The following is a 15580-nucleotide window of genomic DNA, read 5'->3' as shown; positions in this document are numbered from 1 at the left end:
ACCAGCCTCTGAAGTCACATGGTCCTTTGAGGGCTTGGGAGACTCACACCCTGCACACAGAGCCCACCCACCTCCGGTGCCCAGCTTGACGCTGGACTTTAATCCAGATAGTAAGGACAAAGGCCAAGGAGGAGAGGGGGGATGCTGTCCCCCCATGGGGTCCTGTGGCTCTCTAAGCCCCAACTCCTTCTCATCTCTGTCTGCAGAGCCTTGTTCAAACCCACAGAAAGAAAAACACCTTCTGGGGGCTGTTGTTTTACCAACCATGAGTGAGGCGCCGTGCTGTCCCACGGGAGCCGCCTTCCCACGGGAGCCATGGAGCTGGGGCTCACTCCCAGGGTTATTCGACTTAAGCATTCTGGCTCTTTCCTATCCTTTGCTGCCTCAAAAAGAGCCGGCCCTGCTCGGCTCTGCCCCAAACCCCATGACCCGGCCCACGCACATCCCTCTGGACTGGCCTGGTGGTCAGAGCCAGAAGTTCCTGGAACAATGTTTGGGCTGCTGGGGGCCTGTGGGCTGCCTTCCACCTGAACCCTTGGCCTCTTCAAGACTGGTCGGGAGCCAGCAGGAGGGTGAGTATCCCACGTTTCCCCTCCACTTCTCTGCCCTTTCTAGACTGGGTCCATTAGGTAAAGCTGTCTTTTGGCCCCCTTTTCAGGGGTGGAGTTTAGAGGGCAGGTCAGGAGCCAGGATTACAGCTCGAAACACCAAAAAACAAAAAAGAAAACTATTGCACCCTTGTGTCTAGTTTCAGTCTTCTATTTTCTACACACTAAACCCACATCTTAGGTTTTCAGGCCGGTCTAAGCTTGATTCCAGCTGGGCACTGAGCAGGGTAGCACAGAGGGGCCCTCCCATCCTGAACTTCACCCTTTCCTTCCTGGACGACAGCCAAGTCCCAGTGCTGGCTCCAGATCCCTCCCACTTTGGACCTACAAGACCTTCAGCTCAGAGAGCAGTTCTGCACTCACCATACCACACCCGTTCTAAGCCACAGCACGCAGACGTCACAAGGCCAAGATCCAGAGAAGTCAGGTGAGAGCGAGGTTGTGGGCTGGCTGGGCTGGATCTCCCTCAGCTTGCGCTGCTGGCTCTTATCCTGTCGCTTGATCTTTCTGGTCCAGCTTCTCACATCCTGCCCTTTCCCCATGGATTGCCCATCTCAATCTACAGCCTGGCCTGAATAATCCCCCTCCTCCTCCTCCCCCTCCCACTTCACTGCTCCCTCTCCTCCCCCTCCTCCAGTGAGTCATCAGTTTTGCCCATTCACATACCAGACTCTGGCTCCCCAAACAGTTGCTCAATTGGCTGTGTTTTTCTCCAAGCTGGGGAGGGTAGTTGGGCAAGCGGGGTCTCAGGCCCAACTGGCCTTTGGGAGTTTTCCATATGTGAGGGGAGCTCAAGGAGGGGACGTCAGGGAGGAGCCCACCAGGATTAGGCCTGGAGGCAAAGCAGGAAGAGAAAGCAAGCCGGGGGCTGGCAGGAAGTTCAGACAGGCAGGAGCTAGAGTAGGTTTTCTCAAGTGCACAATGGAATCCCCTGGAGAGCTTCCAAAAAACTGCTATCTGGGTCCCATCCCCAGAGAGTGTTTTAATTGGTTTGGGATTTTAAAAGCTCTGCAGGCAAATAAAAATGAGCCTGGGTGTGACCCACTGCGTGAGCACTGGATCTGGCTTTGAATCCCAGCCCCACCGCTCACTAGTTCTGTGAGCGTGGGCAAGTGGCTCCCTCAGCCTCAGTTTCCTTACCTTAAAGCAAGAATTCAACAGCTGGCACCATTGTGATATTGTTAAGGGAAGGAAGCTACACTCTCGCCCCTGACGTGGCAGCATGGAGCTGGTCCAGGACACCTCCCGCCTGCCACTGGAGTACATGAAGGGGATCCCTCTCATCAAGTACTTTGCAGAGGGACTGGGGCCGCTGCAGAGCTTCCAAGCCTGGCCCAATGACCTGCTCATCAGCACCTACCCCAAATCTGGTAGGTGATGAGGGCACCAATGCCTCTCCTGGGCTGCAGTCCCCACCTTGGGCCGGGAGGGGCGTGCCCTCAGCCCTGCTCATCTCCCGTTTCCCTTTCTCTCCAGGCACCACCTGGGTAAGCGAGATCCTGGACCTGATCTACCAGGGTGGCGACCTGGAGAAGTGTCAAAGAGCCCCCATCTTCGTCCGGGTGCCCTTCCTTGAGTTCAGGGTCCCTGGGGTTCCCACAGGTGTGTGGCGGGGTGCTGGGGGCAAGCAGAGCGGAGGGAGGTAGGACTCGGGCTCCAGCTCAGCCGACTTTTCCCTACCTACGGCTTAGGTGCTGAGCTTCTGGAAGATACACCAGCCCCACGGCTGATCAAGACACACTTGCCCCTGGCTCTGCTTCCCCCAACCCTGCTGGATCAGAAGGTCAAGGTGAATGGCAGAGGAAGCCAGGGAAGGAGGCTGCTGGGGCCATCCCAACTTTGGCCCTACCTTCTGGGAAGGTCTTAACTTCCTCCAGCCTGGTCTCATTTTAAGGGAGGTGGGGGGCATCTGCCTGATGCTCTAGTGGGGTCAGATAATCTGGTGAAAAGGAGACTCCTCTGTGCAGGCTGGGGCTCACAGGCCCATGGAAGAGGGGCTGGTGGGAATCCAGCGTGCCTTGTTCCAAATCCAGGCAGAGTGGCATTGAGGGGATTAGATTAGTATAAAATACGGTTTCAGGGACCAGCCCAGAGTTCGGCATCAGAGCAGGGTTCAAGCCCTAACTCAGTCTCGCCCACACCATGGGACTGCAAGCGAGTCAGCCTCTAGACCTGTTTCTCCCTCGGCCAAACTGAGAGAACCTCCCTGGCAAGGATGCTGTGAAGGGTGGGACACCTAGTGCCCGGTGTGCTGTGTGGTCATGGTGCTGGGGTGGGGGTGTCATCTGCCCCTCCAGGTGGTCTACGTTGCCCGCAATGCAAAGGATGTGGCCGTCTCCTATTACCACTTCTACCGCATGGCCAAGGTGCACCCTGACCCTGGCACCTGGGACAGCTTCCTGGAGAAGTTCATGGCTGGGGAAGGTGGGGCTGACTCTGGAGGAAGGAAAGGGGTGGGGTGGAGCTGAGGGGCACCAGCTATAACTTACGCCAACCTCTGTGTCCATGCCCCCTGCCCTTTTCCCCAGTGTCCTACGGGTCCTGGTACCAGCACGTGCAGGAGTGGTGGGAGCTGAGTCACACCCACCCTGTTCTCTACCTTTTCTATGAGGACATAAAGCAGGTGAGACCACCTGCTTCTGCCTCCCTCCATGTCACACGCAGAGAGGCAGGAACCTCACAGCGACCTGCCAAGGCCCTCTCAGCCCCCCTCCCGTATGACAGCCCACAGCCCAGTCCCCCTGGATCCCCTCCGCAGGACTGAGCAGCAGTGCCCCCTTGCAGCAGCGCCCTGTATAGCTCTCATCTCCTAGCACTCGAGTCATGCAACACGTGCACTCATCCATCAGCTAGTTACTGCTGTTGCTTCTCCTGGGGCCACGGTTATGAAAGAGGACTGTCCCTCCTCTCATCCAGCAGGAACCAGACATCTGTAATAAAGGATCACAGGGCAGAAGGCAATCAAACCTGCCCTAGGGAAAGATGACCAGAGAGTCAAGGAACAGGGTCTGAGGTCTCTAAGCAGAAGTGGCCAGATCCCCTCAGGGTTAGAAAGGGGCCTCCCTTCTGTTTGCTCAGCAAGCAATCCAAACCTCCACTGAGGAGCCCTCTGCTGCTCCAGAACCCCAAAAGGGAGATTCAGAAGATCCTGGAGTTTGTGGGGCGCTCTCTGCCAGAGGAGACCGTGGATCACATCGTCCAGCACACGTCTTTCAAGGAGATGAGGAAGAACCCCATGACCAACTACAGCACCATACCCATCAAAGTCATGGACCACAGCATCTCTGCCTTCATGAGGAAAGGTGAGAGCCGCCCCAGGGAGCGGGCGCGGGCGCGGGCATCTGGGGAGAGAGTGGGGGAGCAGCAGCTAGAGCCGCCCTTCAGCCACTCAGGGCCTCCCCTGTGGCGGGGACCTCCCTCCTTTCGTCTCTCCCAGGCATCACTGGGGACTGGAAATCCACCTTCACTGTGGCCCAGAATGAGCGCTTTGAAGCCGACTATGCCGCGAAGATGGCAGGCTGCAACCTCCACTTCCGCTGGGAGCTGAGTGGTGCTCATCAGGATGAGCGTGAAACAAGCCTCAACAATAAAATCTGATGTGTGTTAAACAGAGCCTCTGCTGGAAGCAAAGAGCAAACCTGAGCTAAAAGGGTAAATGCCCATTGGGACCAAATGAGGCCATCTTCCCTGGTGGCCTCCAGCTCGCCCTAGTGGGGAGGGAAAGAAGGGTCTGGAAAAGTAAAACCCACGAGACATGGACAAGGAGGGGGAATATTTATTTGATCACAAAATCTTGTGTTGCATCCCCCTTCGAGGGTGTCAGGAGACTGCGAGTCTGCTAGGCCGCTTCACTTTTTCTTGGGCTCCTTACAAGCCACCACGTACCGCTGGGCCACGTTGAGGGGAGGGGAGTAACCATCTGCATACGAGGTGTCTTCAAACAGGACCGAATAGTCATCCTGGGGCTGCAGTAGGGGGCAGACAGGAGTAACTGGTCAGAGACCTCCAGGCGAGGCCCCCCCCAAACCTAGATAGACAGGAACCTCTGGCTCATGGGCCCCCAGCCTCTCCTGTCCTCGTAGTCACTCAGGAAGTCTAGATGTTTGAACCTAGTCCCTGTTACAACAGAGCTCTTTCCTCAGCAACAAAGGCCCAAGGGTAAGGGATGAAGAGCAGGGAGAAGGGAGACTTGCCACCTATGTGGATGGGCCATAACTGGAGGGTCTGGTACCAGGGAGCCTGTGTTAAAGGGATCAAGGACAACCTAGAGGGGGACTTCCCTGGTGGCAGAGTGGTTAGGAATCCGCCTGCCGGTGCAGGGGACATGGGTTCGATCCCTGGTTCCAGAAGATCCCACACGCCTCAGAGCAAGCAAGCCCGTGCGCCACAACTACCGAAGCCTGAGTGCCTAGAGCCCATGCTCCGCAACAAGAGAAGCCACCGCAATGAGAAGCCCACGCACTGCAACGAAGAGTAGCCCCCGCTCGCTGCAAACAGAGAAAGCCCACGCGCAGCGACGAAGACTCAACGCAGCCAAAAAAAAAAAAAAGACAGCCTAGAGGGCAGCAGGCAGGTATCCTGGAGGAAGAGGGGAGAACAGCCTTTAAACTACCATCAGGTGATGGGTGACCAGGGTGTCAGCAATGTCAGGAGCTTGAGTGAAAGCAGCTCAGCCAAGGAAAGGGCAGTGGTGCAGGAGTCAAGGGTTCCAAAACAGGCCCTGGGCATTGAACTTCCCATCTCAGTGCAAAAGCGAGGTTAGACTAAAGTATGCTTCGGGTCCATTCCGCTCAGGGCTTGCTAAGGCTCTGAAGCTTGGAAAGAGGAGGGTTGGCTGGTGCTGCCCTAGAGGGCAGGGCTGTAGGGCAGACTAAGCAGAAGACAAAGGCCAACTTACAGGACCCTCCTAGCTCAGAGAGGCTGTAAGATGAGGAAAAGGGGACGGAAAGTGGGAAGATGTTCCATGACCCAGCTGGTCCTTGTATCGGGCCAGTGTCTCTCCCGTGGAGGCTGGCTTACCCGTTGCGGGGGTGTGTGGATCAGAGCACGGTAGAAGCAGGTGGTCTGGGGATACAGGGCCAGCACGAGCTGCTCCTTCTGGAATAAGGCTTCGGGGTCCGTCTCCGGGTTGGCCTTCCACTGGGGCAGTGGGATGATCCGCCGGCGGCTCAGGGTGTGTCTCCTGGCGGGGGCGAGGGGGAGCTGAGGTCAACCCATGGCCAGGTGGGGGCCCCATCCCAGCAGCTTAGCTGCCCCCAGGCTTCCATGCCCCCCCCCCCCATGAGCACACTCACTCTTTGCCTTCTTCGTCAATGTCATCTACCTCATACCTGCGGGTAAACAAAAGGAAAGCGGTGGATGCAGGGAGGTGCGTAGTCCAAGTCAGGGAGCCCCGAGGAAGCGGGGGAGGAGGGCGGGGAAGGGAAGTAGCCCCAGGAGCCCACTGCTTCACACACCGTCCCCACCGGCACCCAGGGGAAGCTGCTTTTCTCCCATCTTGCAGACGGGTGGGAGTCGCAGCCCAAGTGGGTGTGGTGACGGGAGAACAGCCCGCAGGGCTGGGCGTCCACTCACTTGTTGGTGGCATGGCTATAACTGACCACCTCGGCCAGGATCCACTGCTCATCCCCATCCACGGCCTTCACCCGGGCGGCCACCTTGTCTCCAGGTTTGGCCACGTAGTCCCCAGAAGCTGGAATGGCCCCACAGAGGGGCGGGGGCCTGAGGGTGGAGTACAATGTCACTTCCAGTCCCCTCCTTGCCAGCGCCCCCAGCCCTGGGCCCGCCCTCACTTGTCACCGGGCTTCCCGATCCACAGGGGCAGGGTCATGGCTGACTGTTGCAGTAGGGTCATCAGCACGCCCCTGCGCATGGTCTTCCGAGGGGGCTCCGAGTCATTGTACAGGCCCGCGATCTTGGCCGCTGTGGGAAGGAAGTGAGCCCTTGAGACACCAGGGACAGGGTGCCCGCCCCCAGGCCCATCCTAGCCTGCCTGCATCGGGCTGTCAGAGCTCAGCCTGCAGCCCCACCGCCCAAGTTAGCACCAAGGGCCCAGGTGCCATCCTGCCCCTTCCACCAGATGCCCACAGTCAGACCGCCCTGACCGCCCAGATGGTGAGACACCAGGAGGGTGGATACCCTAGGGAGAGGGAACTAGAAAGGGCAAAAGCTGGGATTCTGGGGTTCTGGTCACGTTCTATTTCTTGATCTGGGTGCTGGTTACATCGGTTTTGTTCCGTTAGTGAAAGTTTCGGTGAGCTGTATGTTCACTTACGTGTACTCTTCTATGAACATATGTTGTAATTCAACAAAAAGTTTAAAAAACAAACTAACTCTCAAATGTGGACAGACCCCTGACCTCCTCAGGCATGGTTCAACACACCCAGCCACTTCATACAAACCCAGCTGGCAGTGTGACAGCATTTTTGATGGGTGAGGAGTTGCACACGGGGGGTTCACTGGGGCAAGAGAGGTGGGAAAGCCACAGCAGCCTGAGGGATCTGGAAGCCAGCGCCTCATGTAGGTAAACTCCATGTGGAAGGCTGGCTTCAAGACACTCAGGGTGCAGCTCTGGTTCTCCCCACAGCAAGAAATGGGAGTGGGTGGCAGTAGGAAGGAGGGAGGTGACTGACCCAGGCAGTAGAGGGAGCAGGGGAATCAGCGTGGTGTGCAGGGAGCTCTGGGGATGATCCCCATTCCCTTCCCAACCCCAGGCTGCCCAGGCGTTTCTCTGTCAGAAGCCCCCGGAACAATCCCACCGGACTGAGGTCACAGGCTCCCCTACAGGGAGACCTGACTGCTGCTCTCAGGAACCCTCACTCCGCCTGGTCCAGGAATGCCGGCCTGGTCGTCTCTAACTCACCAATCCGCCTCTCTTCCAACAGAGACTTGATTTCCGCAATCTTATCTAGGGCTTTCCGGAGGATGCTGAGGGCAGGGAGAAGGGAAAGAAGAGGTCTGGATGAAGCACAAAGCGCAGACTTCCTTTTCTCGTTACGGCAGGCTGGCTAGCTCAGACCAACCCTGATGCTGGAAACTATAAACCCTAGGCATGTGTTTTTTAATCTTAAAAGCATAAAAGAACTGATGAGACAAGAGGAAGTGGCAGGCCAAAAAACCTAAGAGGGTCCTGGAGAGGTAAGCAAAGCAGAGAGCTGCCTTGGCCGGAGTGCATCCGACAGATCCTGAAGAAGTGTTGCTGGGTGCCAGCAGACTCTAACAACCTCTTGCGATTCAGAGGACAGAAGTTAAAACTTGGGGTCTGCCCTAGTGGCACCTGTAAAAGAGACATTCCAGAGGACTGTGGGGAGTTGTCTCGGCTCAGAGCAGGGCTGGGGGTGGAGGGAACTCATCCCTGAAAGACTGCAGCCCCAGGAAACCTCTGGAGTTCGATTACAGGGGTTCCAGGGTGGCTGGGACCCAAGCAACCTGGCAGAAGTGCACACAAATCCTTGCGGGAAGAAGGCTTCTTTATCCTAGACCTTCAGGAACCTCCCCCAAAGAATATCTCAACAGCAATAAGCAGCATAGAAGCCACTTCAGGTCATTTATTCTCCAGCACATTCCTCTAGCAAACCTTTAGTAAATGCCCACATGTTTCTGAAGGCCTTGGTTCAGACCCATGGGAACACAGCACAATAGTGTCACAGGAGGTGTCCCAGAGGGTATGACTCTTGTGGACCCATCAGGCAAAGAAAGGCCAGAAGATCGGGCAAGGGGCAGCCTTGGCAGAGGGAATTGGGCAAACCAAAGCAGGGAGGGATGAACACCATGCCCACAGGCTTGGAGCACTGAAGCTCAGCGTGGCTGGTGTCGGACGCCAGGACGGCTCAGCGGGAGCCACCTCGGGCTTGTGAGTGAGCAGTGGGACACGGGGCAATCAGGCTTCCAGGAAAGCAGAGGAGGAGTAAAAGCCAGCAGGCCAAAGGGAACTTGCAAAGTCTGATCATTGCTGCCGGGCCTGTTTGGAGGACATCCTTTTACGTAGTATGTCCTAAGCTGTATTCTGTGAGATATTAATGGAGTGGTTCTCAACCCTAGCTGGACATCAGAACGCCCTGGGGAGCTTTTTAAAAAGAATCCCAATTGCTTTAAGTAAGAATCATCAACAGATGCCAAAACTAGTGGGTCTGACGTGAAACGGGATATGTACATAGTCTCCAAGTATCTCTCATAAGATACTTATTAATCACACAGTGGAAAACAGCAATAACTTGACACAGGAGAAACCTGGAAGAGCCCACCTTAACCAGTGGGAGTCTTTTGCCTTCTAATATGATGACGGAGGACAACATCACTTCCATGCTATTACTTCCAAAAGCGTAAAACCTGAATCTAATCATGAGGAAACATCAGACAAACCCAACTGAGGGACATTCTGCACTGGCCTATAATCTTCAAAATGTCAAGGTCAGGAAAAGCAAAGACAGCCTGGGAACTGTTCCAGATTGAAAGAGCAGAGAGACAGGAAAACTAAACACAGTGCTGATCTGCACTATAAAAATGTTCTTTTGCTGTAAAGGTCATCACTGGACAGTGATGAGATCTGAATAAGATCTGTAGATCAGTTAATAGTTTTATATCTGTTATTTCCTGATTTTGAGAAATGTACCGTGGTTGTTTAAGAATGTCCTTGTTTTTAGGCAATGCTGACTGATGTATTTAGAGGTCAAGAGGCATCATGCATCATGTCTGCAACATAAATGATTCAGAAAAAAAAGATTCTAAATACATATATAGAGAGACAGTGATAAAGCAAATGTGGTAAAAATACATTTCTATAAGTCTGAAATTACGTAGAAAGTTAACACCAATGCATGAACTCCACCCCAGTTAAAGCAGAACCTCTGGGCGCAGCCAGACTTGAGAACCAGTGTGTAAATGTATTCCACTGTCAAGTAAGTTTGTGAAATACTGAGTTAAAGAAATTGCTGTTGCAGAACTTGGCAGAGCCTTCAATACTCTAATACTTCAATACTTTAATACTGCAGTACTTTAATACTTCAGTACTTTAATTTGCATTGTGAATCTCTAAGGAGAGGAATGTAATATTCCGTTTCCTAAAGTTACTGAAGTTCCACTGCAGAGATCTGAGGAAACAATGTTTTAAGATCATTTACTATTTAAAGAGCAGTTTTCTGGAGCTGAAACTTCTCCATCTCGGAACCATAGAGGCTTCAGGTCACCCAGGATGACCACCCAGCAAAGCGTGGGTCCCTACCTTCTGGCAGGCAGCCTGCCAGCCCATCAGCAACCGTCAGGGATGGTGCCATCCCAAGAGCCCCACTTCACCTGGGACAGCAGAGGAAACGCCTCTTGCTGGCTGACCTTCCTCGGCAGGGTCCTCAGCCAAGAACCCTGAGCCCTAACCTCCCTCCCCCGACAAACCCGGCACCCCTCCCCAACCATTCGTAAGGGGCTAAATGGTGTGGGCTCTTTAAAGTAATCCAATGCTGCTGCATACCAATACACAGTAATTATTTGATTAGGGTGAAAAATAATTCCTTGTGGGCCTTCTCTCCTGTGCCCTCACAGAGCCGCACCTGGAGAAGTGCCTTCTGAACCAATGTTGGAAAATATCTTGTTCCCACCCAGAATGGCTACCCGTCTCCACTGGAACACGGAAAGTGACATCTTTGATCTGTTTCCCTTTGACTCCTGCTGCTAAAAGAGATGATTGTTAAATGAAGACACGGGTTCCTTTCTGTTTTCTGCAAAAGCAGGAGGAGGAAAACCAGCCAGGACTGGATAGAAGGAACAGCAAAGCATCACAGGCTTGGGCTAGCTCATGAAGCAGGCTCTTGGCGCCTCTTCAGTTTCCCAAGAGGTTTAATGCAAATATTTAGAAGATGAGCTGATAGGTGCTGCAGCACCTGGGTCAGTGCCACAGGCACACACAGTACCATGTTTTCCCCACCCAGACACGGAGCTCCCTGCGGGTAGGGGTGGCATCTTATCTGTCTCACCCACTCTCCTGTTCCCAGCATGGTATCTGGAGGTGAGGACACCTTATTTGTTGTTTAGTGAATGAACGTATGAAGGTCTAAGAGTCTGAAAAAGTGAAATGACAGCAGGACTGCAAGGGACCTGCACTTATGAAACAAGCTTTAAGTGTTAAACTCTGGTTAAGTCCATGCCAGAGAAGAGCTCACACCAGCTGGTTGCAGAAGCAGCCGCCTCACTCTGCCGGCAGTTAAGCTGGGAAGGGAAAGTATGCCTTTTACTTCCAAATGAGCGTTGAGTCACTCTGACTTATACAAGCCAAACTCCAGGCCCACTAATGGGAAAGGGCCCAACTATGGCTACCTGATGAATCTGCAAATCAGGGAGAAGATGGGGGTGGGGAAGGCTGGGCTGGAAAGCCAAGCAAGCAACACCTCCAACCAGAATTCACCGTGTCCCCTCCCCGCCAGTCGGCCCCACCCTTTTGTTCTCTTCCCACCCTGGCAAAGGGAGCCCCATCAGACCCCTCTGTTCAAGCTAAAAACCTTGGAAATCTTCTCTCCCAACTCGTCCTCCAGTTTGATCTCAGAACCCACCCTTGTTTCTCTATCCCCACTGCCATTGTCTCATCTCAACTCCGTCACTATCTCTTGCCTGGTCTCCAAACTAGCCTTGAATCTCACCTAGTCTACTCTCCGTGCGGCAGCCAGGGGTTTCTCTCCTGCTCTTACATCGTCTTTGGCTCGCTATGGCCTCCAAGATAACGTCCAGGTATTGGAGGTCTTCCACATCCTGCCCTCCCCTCCCCCAGCCATGCAAGGACTAGTTCTCATTCCCCAAATGCGCTCCTCCATGGCCCTGGCACACTCTGTCCTCCACTTGGGCTCTCTGACTTGTCTGCCTACCCATCCCCAGCTCAAGTTTCTCCTCCTCCCTGAGAGGGTCTCAGATCCCCAGGCACAGTGAACACCATCTCGGCCAGCCCACCAACTACACTGTCCTGTAACTTTTTTAGGGTGTCTCTCCTTTCTGGACGGCTTGCCCTTGAAGGCAGGATCCTCACTATCCTTGTGTCTCTCTATGGAGACTGCCCAACACCAGGCATAACCATGGGTTATGGTCAAAAGAGTTTGAAAAATACTGGTATTAGGCACTTTGTGTGCATTCTCCCATTTTACGCTGACAAATTCTACAGGTAGTTATTATCCCTACTTTAATGACGGAGCAACTGAGTCTCAGCTGAAATGACTGCCCAAGGTCAAGTGACTAGAAAAAGGCATCACTGGGATTTGATCCACACCTTTCTGCCGTCTATAAAACAGCAGGGCCAGGGAAGAGACGCCAGAGTGGGCTCTAGGGAAAGTGGGCCCTAAAGGAGAAGCTGGGGAGTCAGAATCTGCTTATCCGTGGGAGGAGAGGCAGGCTGGGGCTACGGTCCACACGCTCCTACAGCCCAGCACCCGGATGAGGAGGGGAGGCGATGGCAGGGCAGTGGGACGGTACTCACTTGCACTCAGCCTCTGCGTCGGCCTTGGCGGTTGTATAGAGGCCACGCAGCTTTGTCCGGTAATAGGGAGAGACTGCAGAATAAACAAAGGGAGGAAGATGCATGGGTGAGGGGCAGTCCGCCGGAATCAGACTCTGGGAGGCACCGAGGGGCCGTGGGCTGAGGTATGAGCTTTACTGGCTCAGAAGTGCCCCCCAAGGCCCATACCTCCATGTTCACATTTTCATATGGTACAGATGCCATCACAACATCTAGGAGAGGACTCTCTAACCTCTGCCAGAGTGTGACGCACGCAAACAGAAAACAATTCTCCAAGCTCCTCAGAGTTGGAAAGCACCAGCCCGGGAGCCTGACCTCAGGGCATGTGCAGGGCACACGAGTAGGGAAGCTCTAGAAAATGCCGGCTAACTGGGGGGTCCTGTGCACTGTAAGGGGGTTCCCGAGACGCAGCGTCATTTCCTGACTTCCCAGTCCTCAGAGTTGGGGGATTTTAAGGTTCCTTAGTGGCTAGGCAGTCTGTCATCTGTCTCCTGGGTCATCTTAGGTCACCCAGCCTAAGGGAAAACTGTTCCTCAGGCCTAGGGAGCAAGCAGTTCATTTTGGATTAGGCAGATACATGCAAAAGTCCCTTTCAAAAACGATGACCGCCATGTTCACAGTCTTGGCCCACTCCTTTCTCTCCCGAGCCCAGCCACTCACTCTTGTTCTCTGTCTGCATCCGCTCGTGGGTCTTCTGGATGTTCACTAAGTTGTGTTCGCTCCTCGAACGCTCTTCCTGCAAGGAAGAGGTCAACAGGACATGAGGGGAGGCCCTTTATCCTGCTGTGGCAACTACCCTGCAGCCCAGGCCAGAGGCCCCATAAATATGACCCTCATTTTGTAAATCCAACTTCCAAATCCGTAAGTTTAAAAGGATTTTTCCCCCGACTAATGCAAAAGCAATACAAAAGGCATTAAAGTTAACTTACAAGTTATACATTTAATGACTCTCCTTTATCAAAAAGACAAACTGATCCACAGATTCAATGCAACCCCCATCAAAATTCCAGCTGACTTCCCTGCAGAAATTGACAAGCTGATCCTCAAGTTTATATGGAAATTCAAGTGACCCAGAATAGCCAAAACAATCTTAAAAAAAAACCAAACAAAACATTGGAGGACTCACGTTTCCCAATTTCAAAATTTCCTACAAAGCTGCAGTAGTCAAATGGTGTGATACTGCCATATAGGTCAATGGAACAGAATTGAGAGTCTAGAAATTAACACATGTATCTATGATCAATTCATCTGGGGAGCGGGGTGGGTAAGGATGCTGATACAATTCTTCCCCACATCAGCGGTCCTGGGACCAGAGCTGCAAATGAAGATGCCGGAAGCAGGGATGATTCCTAAGGAGAAATTGTAACTATACCTTTTAACCTTTATGTCAGAATTTCTAAGTGCCTGAGGGGGTAGGTACTTTCACCCCATCTGGCAAAATGGAGTTAACAGTGAACGCAGCTATAATGCCTAGTGGTAAAAACAGCCCACTAGTTCCACACCTAAGTAACCCTACCTTACATGAATGGGAATGGACGGGGGCCGGGGTGGGGATAGGGGGAGAGTCGGGGGAAGGTGAGGCACTTGCTAGACTAGCGTTGTTGCTGGCAATCAGGACCAGCACGGTAGCTGAGCCTAACGTCCTTCAAAGAGTAGAAAAATCTGGACAAAAATCAATGACAAATGGAGAGAAGGAGAAAGAGTAGCCAAGGGTAAAAGAATGAATAAATGGGTTATGCAATGATGGAAATTCAGTATTACATTAATACCTGAGAGAGGCTCAGAGCAAGAGAATAACATTGACTCTTAACTCAAGTCATACCAGATGCCCTGAAGGGTGACGCCGTGTGTTTGCCAAGACCACCTCTGCTTTTAGAACCCGACAAAGTCAAATGGAAGCCTGAAAACCCTCTGAGAGACATTTTGGCTATACAGTATGATGATAAACTGGACAAACTGTTGATGACTGACTGGAATTCTAGTAATGTGCCAGTATCTTTTTTTCTTTATCTTCAAAATTTTATTAATAAACTATTTTTAGAGCAGTTTTAGGTTTACAGAAAAATCACGCAGGTGGAAGACAGAGTTCCCATATACCTGCTTTCCCCTGCACGGCTTCATCTATTATTAACATCTTGCATTAGTGTGGAACATTTCTTACAATTACTGAACCAATATTGATAATTATTATTAACTAAAGTCCATAGATTACATTAAGATTCACTTTTTGTGTTTTACATTCTATGGGTTTTGACAAATGCAAAATGTAATGTATCCACCATTATGGTATCATACAGAAGAGTTCCACCTCCCTTAAAAATCCCCTGTGCTCCCCCTATTCATCCCTCCCTCCCTCTAAGCCCTGCGCAATCACTGACCTTTTTATTCTCTCTATAGATTTGCCTTTTCCATACTGTCATATAGTTGGAATCATACAGTATAGAAAACCTTTCAGACTGGGTTTTCACTTAGCAATATGTGTGCCAGGATCTTCTGACTCTTATTTTTCAGGTCACATTCCACTACAAAGGATACCATTTGGAAAGGAATCTCTGGGAACTGCTCCCATTGGGTTGTATGGCGGCTCCCAGCAGACCGATCATTGTGTAACTACAAGCCTGGATGATGGGATGCTCAGAAAGGTCCCTGGTTATAATGGACACGATATGCCACAGCATGCTCGCACAAATACATATCACCCTTCTCTTTGTGAATGAAAAGCAAGTAAAAACAATAGGGAAAAGTGGGTTTCTGACAGGATTAGAGCAGTAGGCACATGGTAGGTCCAAATTCCCCTGGGGAACAGCCCCATCCCCCGCTCCCCTAGACGAGGAAGGTTTTGAGAGGCCTAAGAGGCCATATGATATACTTAGGCTAAATTACATCTAGGTGCAACTACCACTCATCTAACCCTAGTATGGGGCACCCAACATTTTTGGGTACAAAGTATGTACCCTAACTGCAGTACCCAGGCCATTAGTACACAATGGCAACAAAATGCATGGTGGAGTAAGCAACATTGGCCCATAGACAGAAAAAGGCTTTAGGGGACATAGGTACTGTCGTGTTCATTGTGGGGCAAGCTGAACTCATTTTCAATGAGAAGCAGCAATCAGGGGGAAAAGATTGTTGATTAGAATAAACAAACAGAAATGAGTTCCCTCCTAGGAGGAAGGCAAGGGATGGGAGTCAGCCTGGAAAGATGATGAGGCTTTAGTGAAGTGGTTCAGGCCAACCCAACAGGTAATGTGGATAGCTCTAGGACCCACCTGTTGTTGGGAAAGGGCTTGCACCTTGACCCACCAGGGTTTCTTGACTATTTTAAAATGGATAATACTTTAATAAGTAGCCATGAGCAGCGGCCCTCCATCGAGTTGCTGAGCCCCAAGGGGCACACTTATGGGAATTTTGTGGACCTCTAAACCTATGGAAGCCCTCAAGCGGCATGTGCAATTTACATCAATGCACCATGACTACCCTTGAC

At 52.2% G+C, this 15580-nt stretch overlaps 2 protein-coding genes across 5 annotated transcripts in view; one reads left to right on the top strand and one right to left on the bottom strand.

Annotated features, from left to right (window-relative positions):
• Window positions 1-231: 231 nt before the first annotated feature.
• On the top strand, window positions 232-4221 carry LOC118881022 (sulfotransferase 1A1). Of its 3 annotated transcripts, XM_036825310.1 has the most exons (9): window positions 232-572; window positions 892-1035; window positions 1795-1978; window positions 2085-2210; window positions 2300-2397; window positions 2906-3032; window positions 3137-3231; window positions 3730-3910; window positions 4045-4221. In XM_036825310.1, exons 3-9 carry the CDS (start codon window positions 1831-1833, stop codon window positions 4203-4205), a joined length of 936 nt encoding a protein of 311 aa, XP_036681205.1. In that variant the 5' UTR covers window positions 232-572; window positions 892-1035; window positions 1795-1830; the 3' UTR covers window positions 4206-4221. The 3 variants fall into 3 exon arrangements, with proteins under 3 accessions (XP_036681205.1, XP_036681204.1, XP_036681206.1); XM_036825309.1 differs by lacking the exon at window positions 232-572 and having other exon boundaries at window positions 897-1035; window positions 1756-1978; XM_036825311.1 differs by lacking the exon at window positions 232-572 and having other exon boundaries at window positions 897-1035; window positions 1756-1978; window positions 3687-3910; window positions 4045-4206.
• SGF29 (SAGA complex associated factor 29) overlaps window positions 4208-15580 on the bottom strand; it is a 28402-nt gene continuing 17029 nt past the window's right edge. The window contains exons 3-10 of one of the 2 annotated variants that reach the window (XM_036825318.1): window positions 12757-12832; window positions 12058-12130; window positions 7471-7535; window positions 6401-6530; window positions 6183-6329; window positions 5903-5938; window positions 5628-5790; window positions 4208-4573 (exon numbers count right to left, since the gene is read on the bottom strand). In XM_036825318.1, coding sequence (XP_036681213.1) covers window positions 4457-4573; window positions 5628-5790; window positions 5903-5938; window positions 6183-6329; window positions 6401-6530; window positions 7471-7535; window positions 12058-12130; window positions 12757-12832 — 807 coding nt within the window. In that variant the 3' untranslated portion in view covers window positions 4208-4456. The remainder of the gene's footprint in view (window positions 4574-5627; window positions 5791-5902; window positions 5939-6182; window positions 6330-6400; window positions 6531-7470; window positions 7536-12057; window positions 12131-12756; window positions 12833-15580) is intronic. The other variant, XM_036825317.1, reaches the window with a different exon arrangement.

The sequence above is a fragment of the Balaenoptera musculus genome, chromosome 15 (assembly GCF_009873245.2).
Source record: "Balaenoptera musculus isolate JJ_BM4_2016_0621 chromosome 15, mBalMus1.pri.v3, whole genome shotgun sequence".
NCBI classification, from domain to species: Eukaryota; Metazoa; Chordata; class Mammalia; order Artiodactyla; family Balaenopteridae; genus Balaenoptera; species Balaenoptera musculus.
Note: the sequence above shows the minus strand (reverse complement) of the source record. Positions and strands in the feature narration are given on the sequence as shown.

What these genes read in the sequence shown, in the direction of transcription:
- LOC118881022 (XM_036825310.1), top strand. Translation starts at nt 1,831, where the DNA reads ATGGAGCTGGTCCAGGACACCTCCCGCCTGCCACTGGAGTACATGAAG. An exon ending in TGCTGGATCAGAAGGTCAAG is followed by an intron (nt 2,398 to 2,905) that starts GTGAATGGCAGA and finishes CTGCCCCTCCAG; the next exon opens with GTGGTCTACGTTGCCCGCAA. An exon ending in CTCTGCCTTCATGAGGAAAG is followed by an intron (nt 3,911 to 4,044) that starts GTGAGAGCCGCC and finishes CGTCTCTCCCAG; the next exon opens with GCATCACTGGGGACTGGAAA.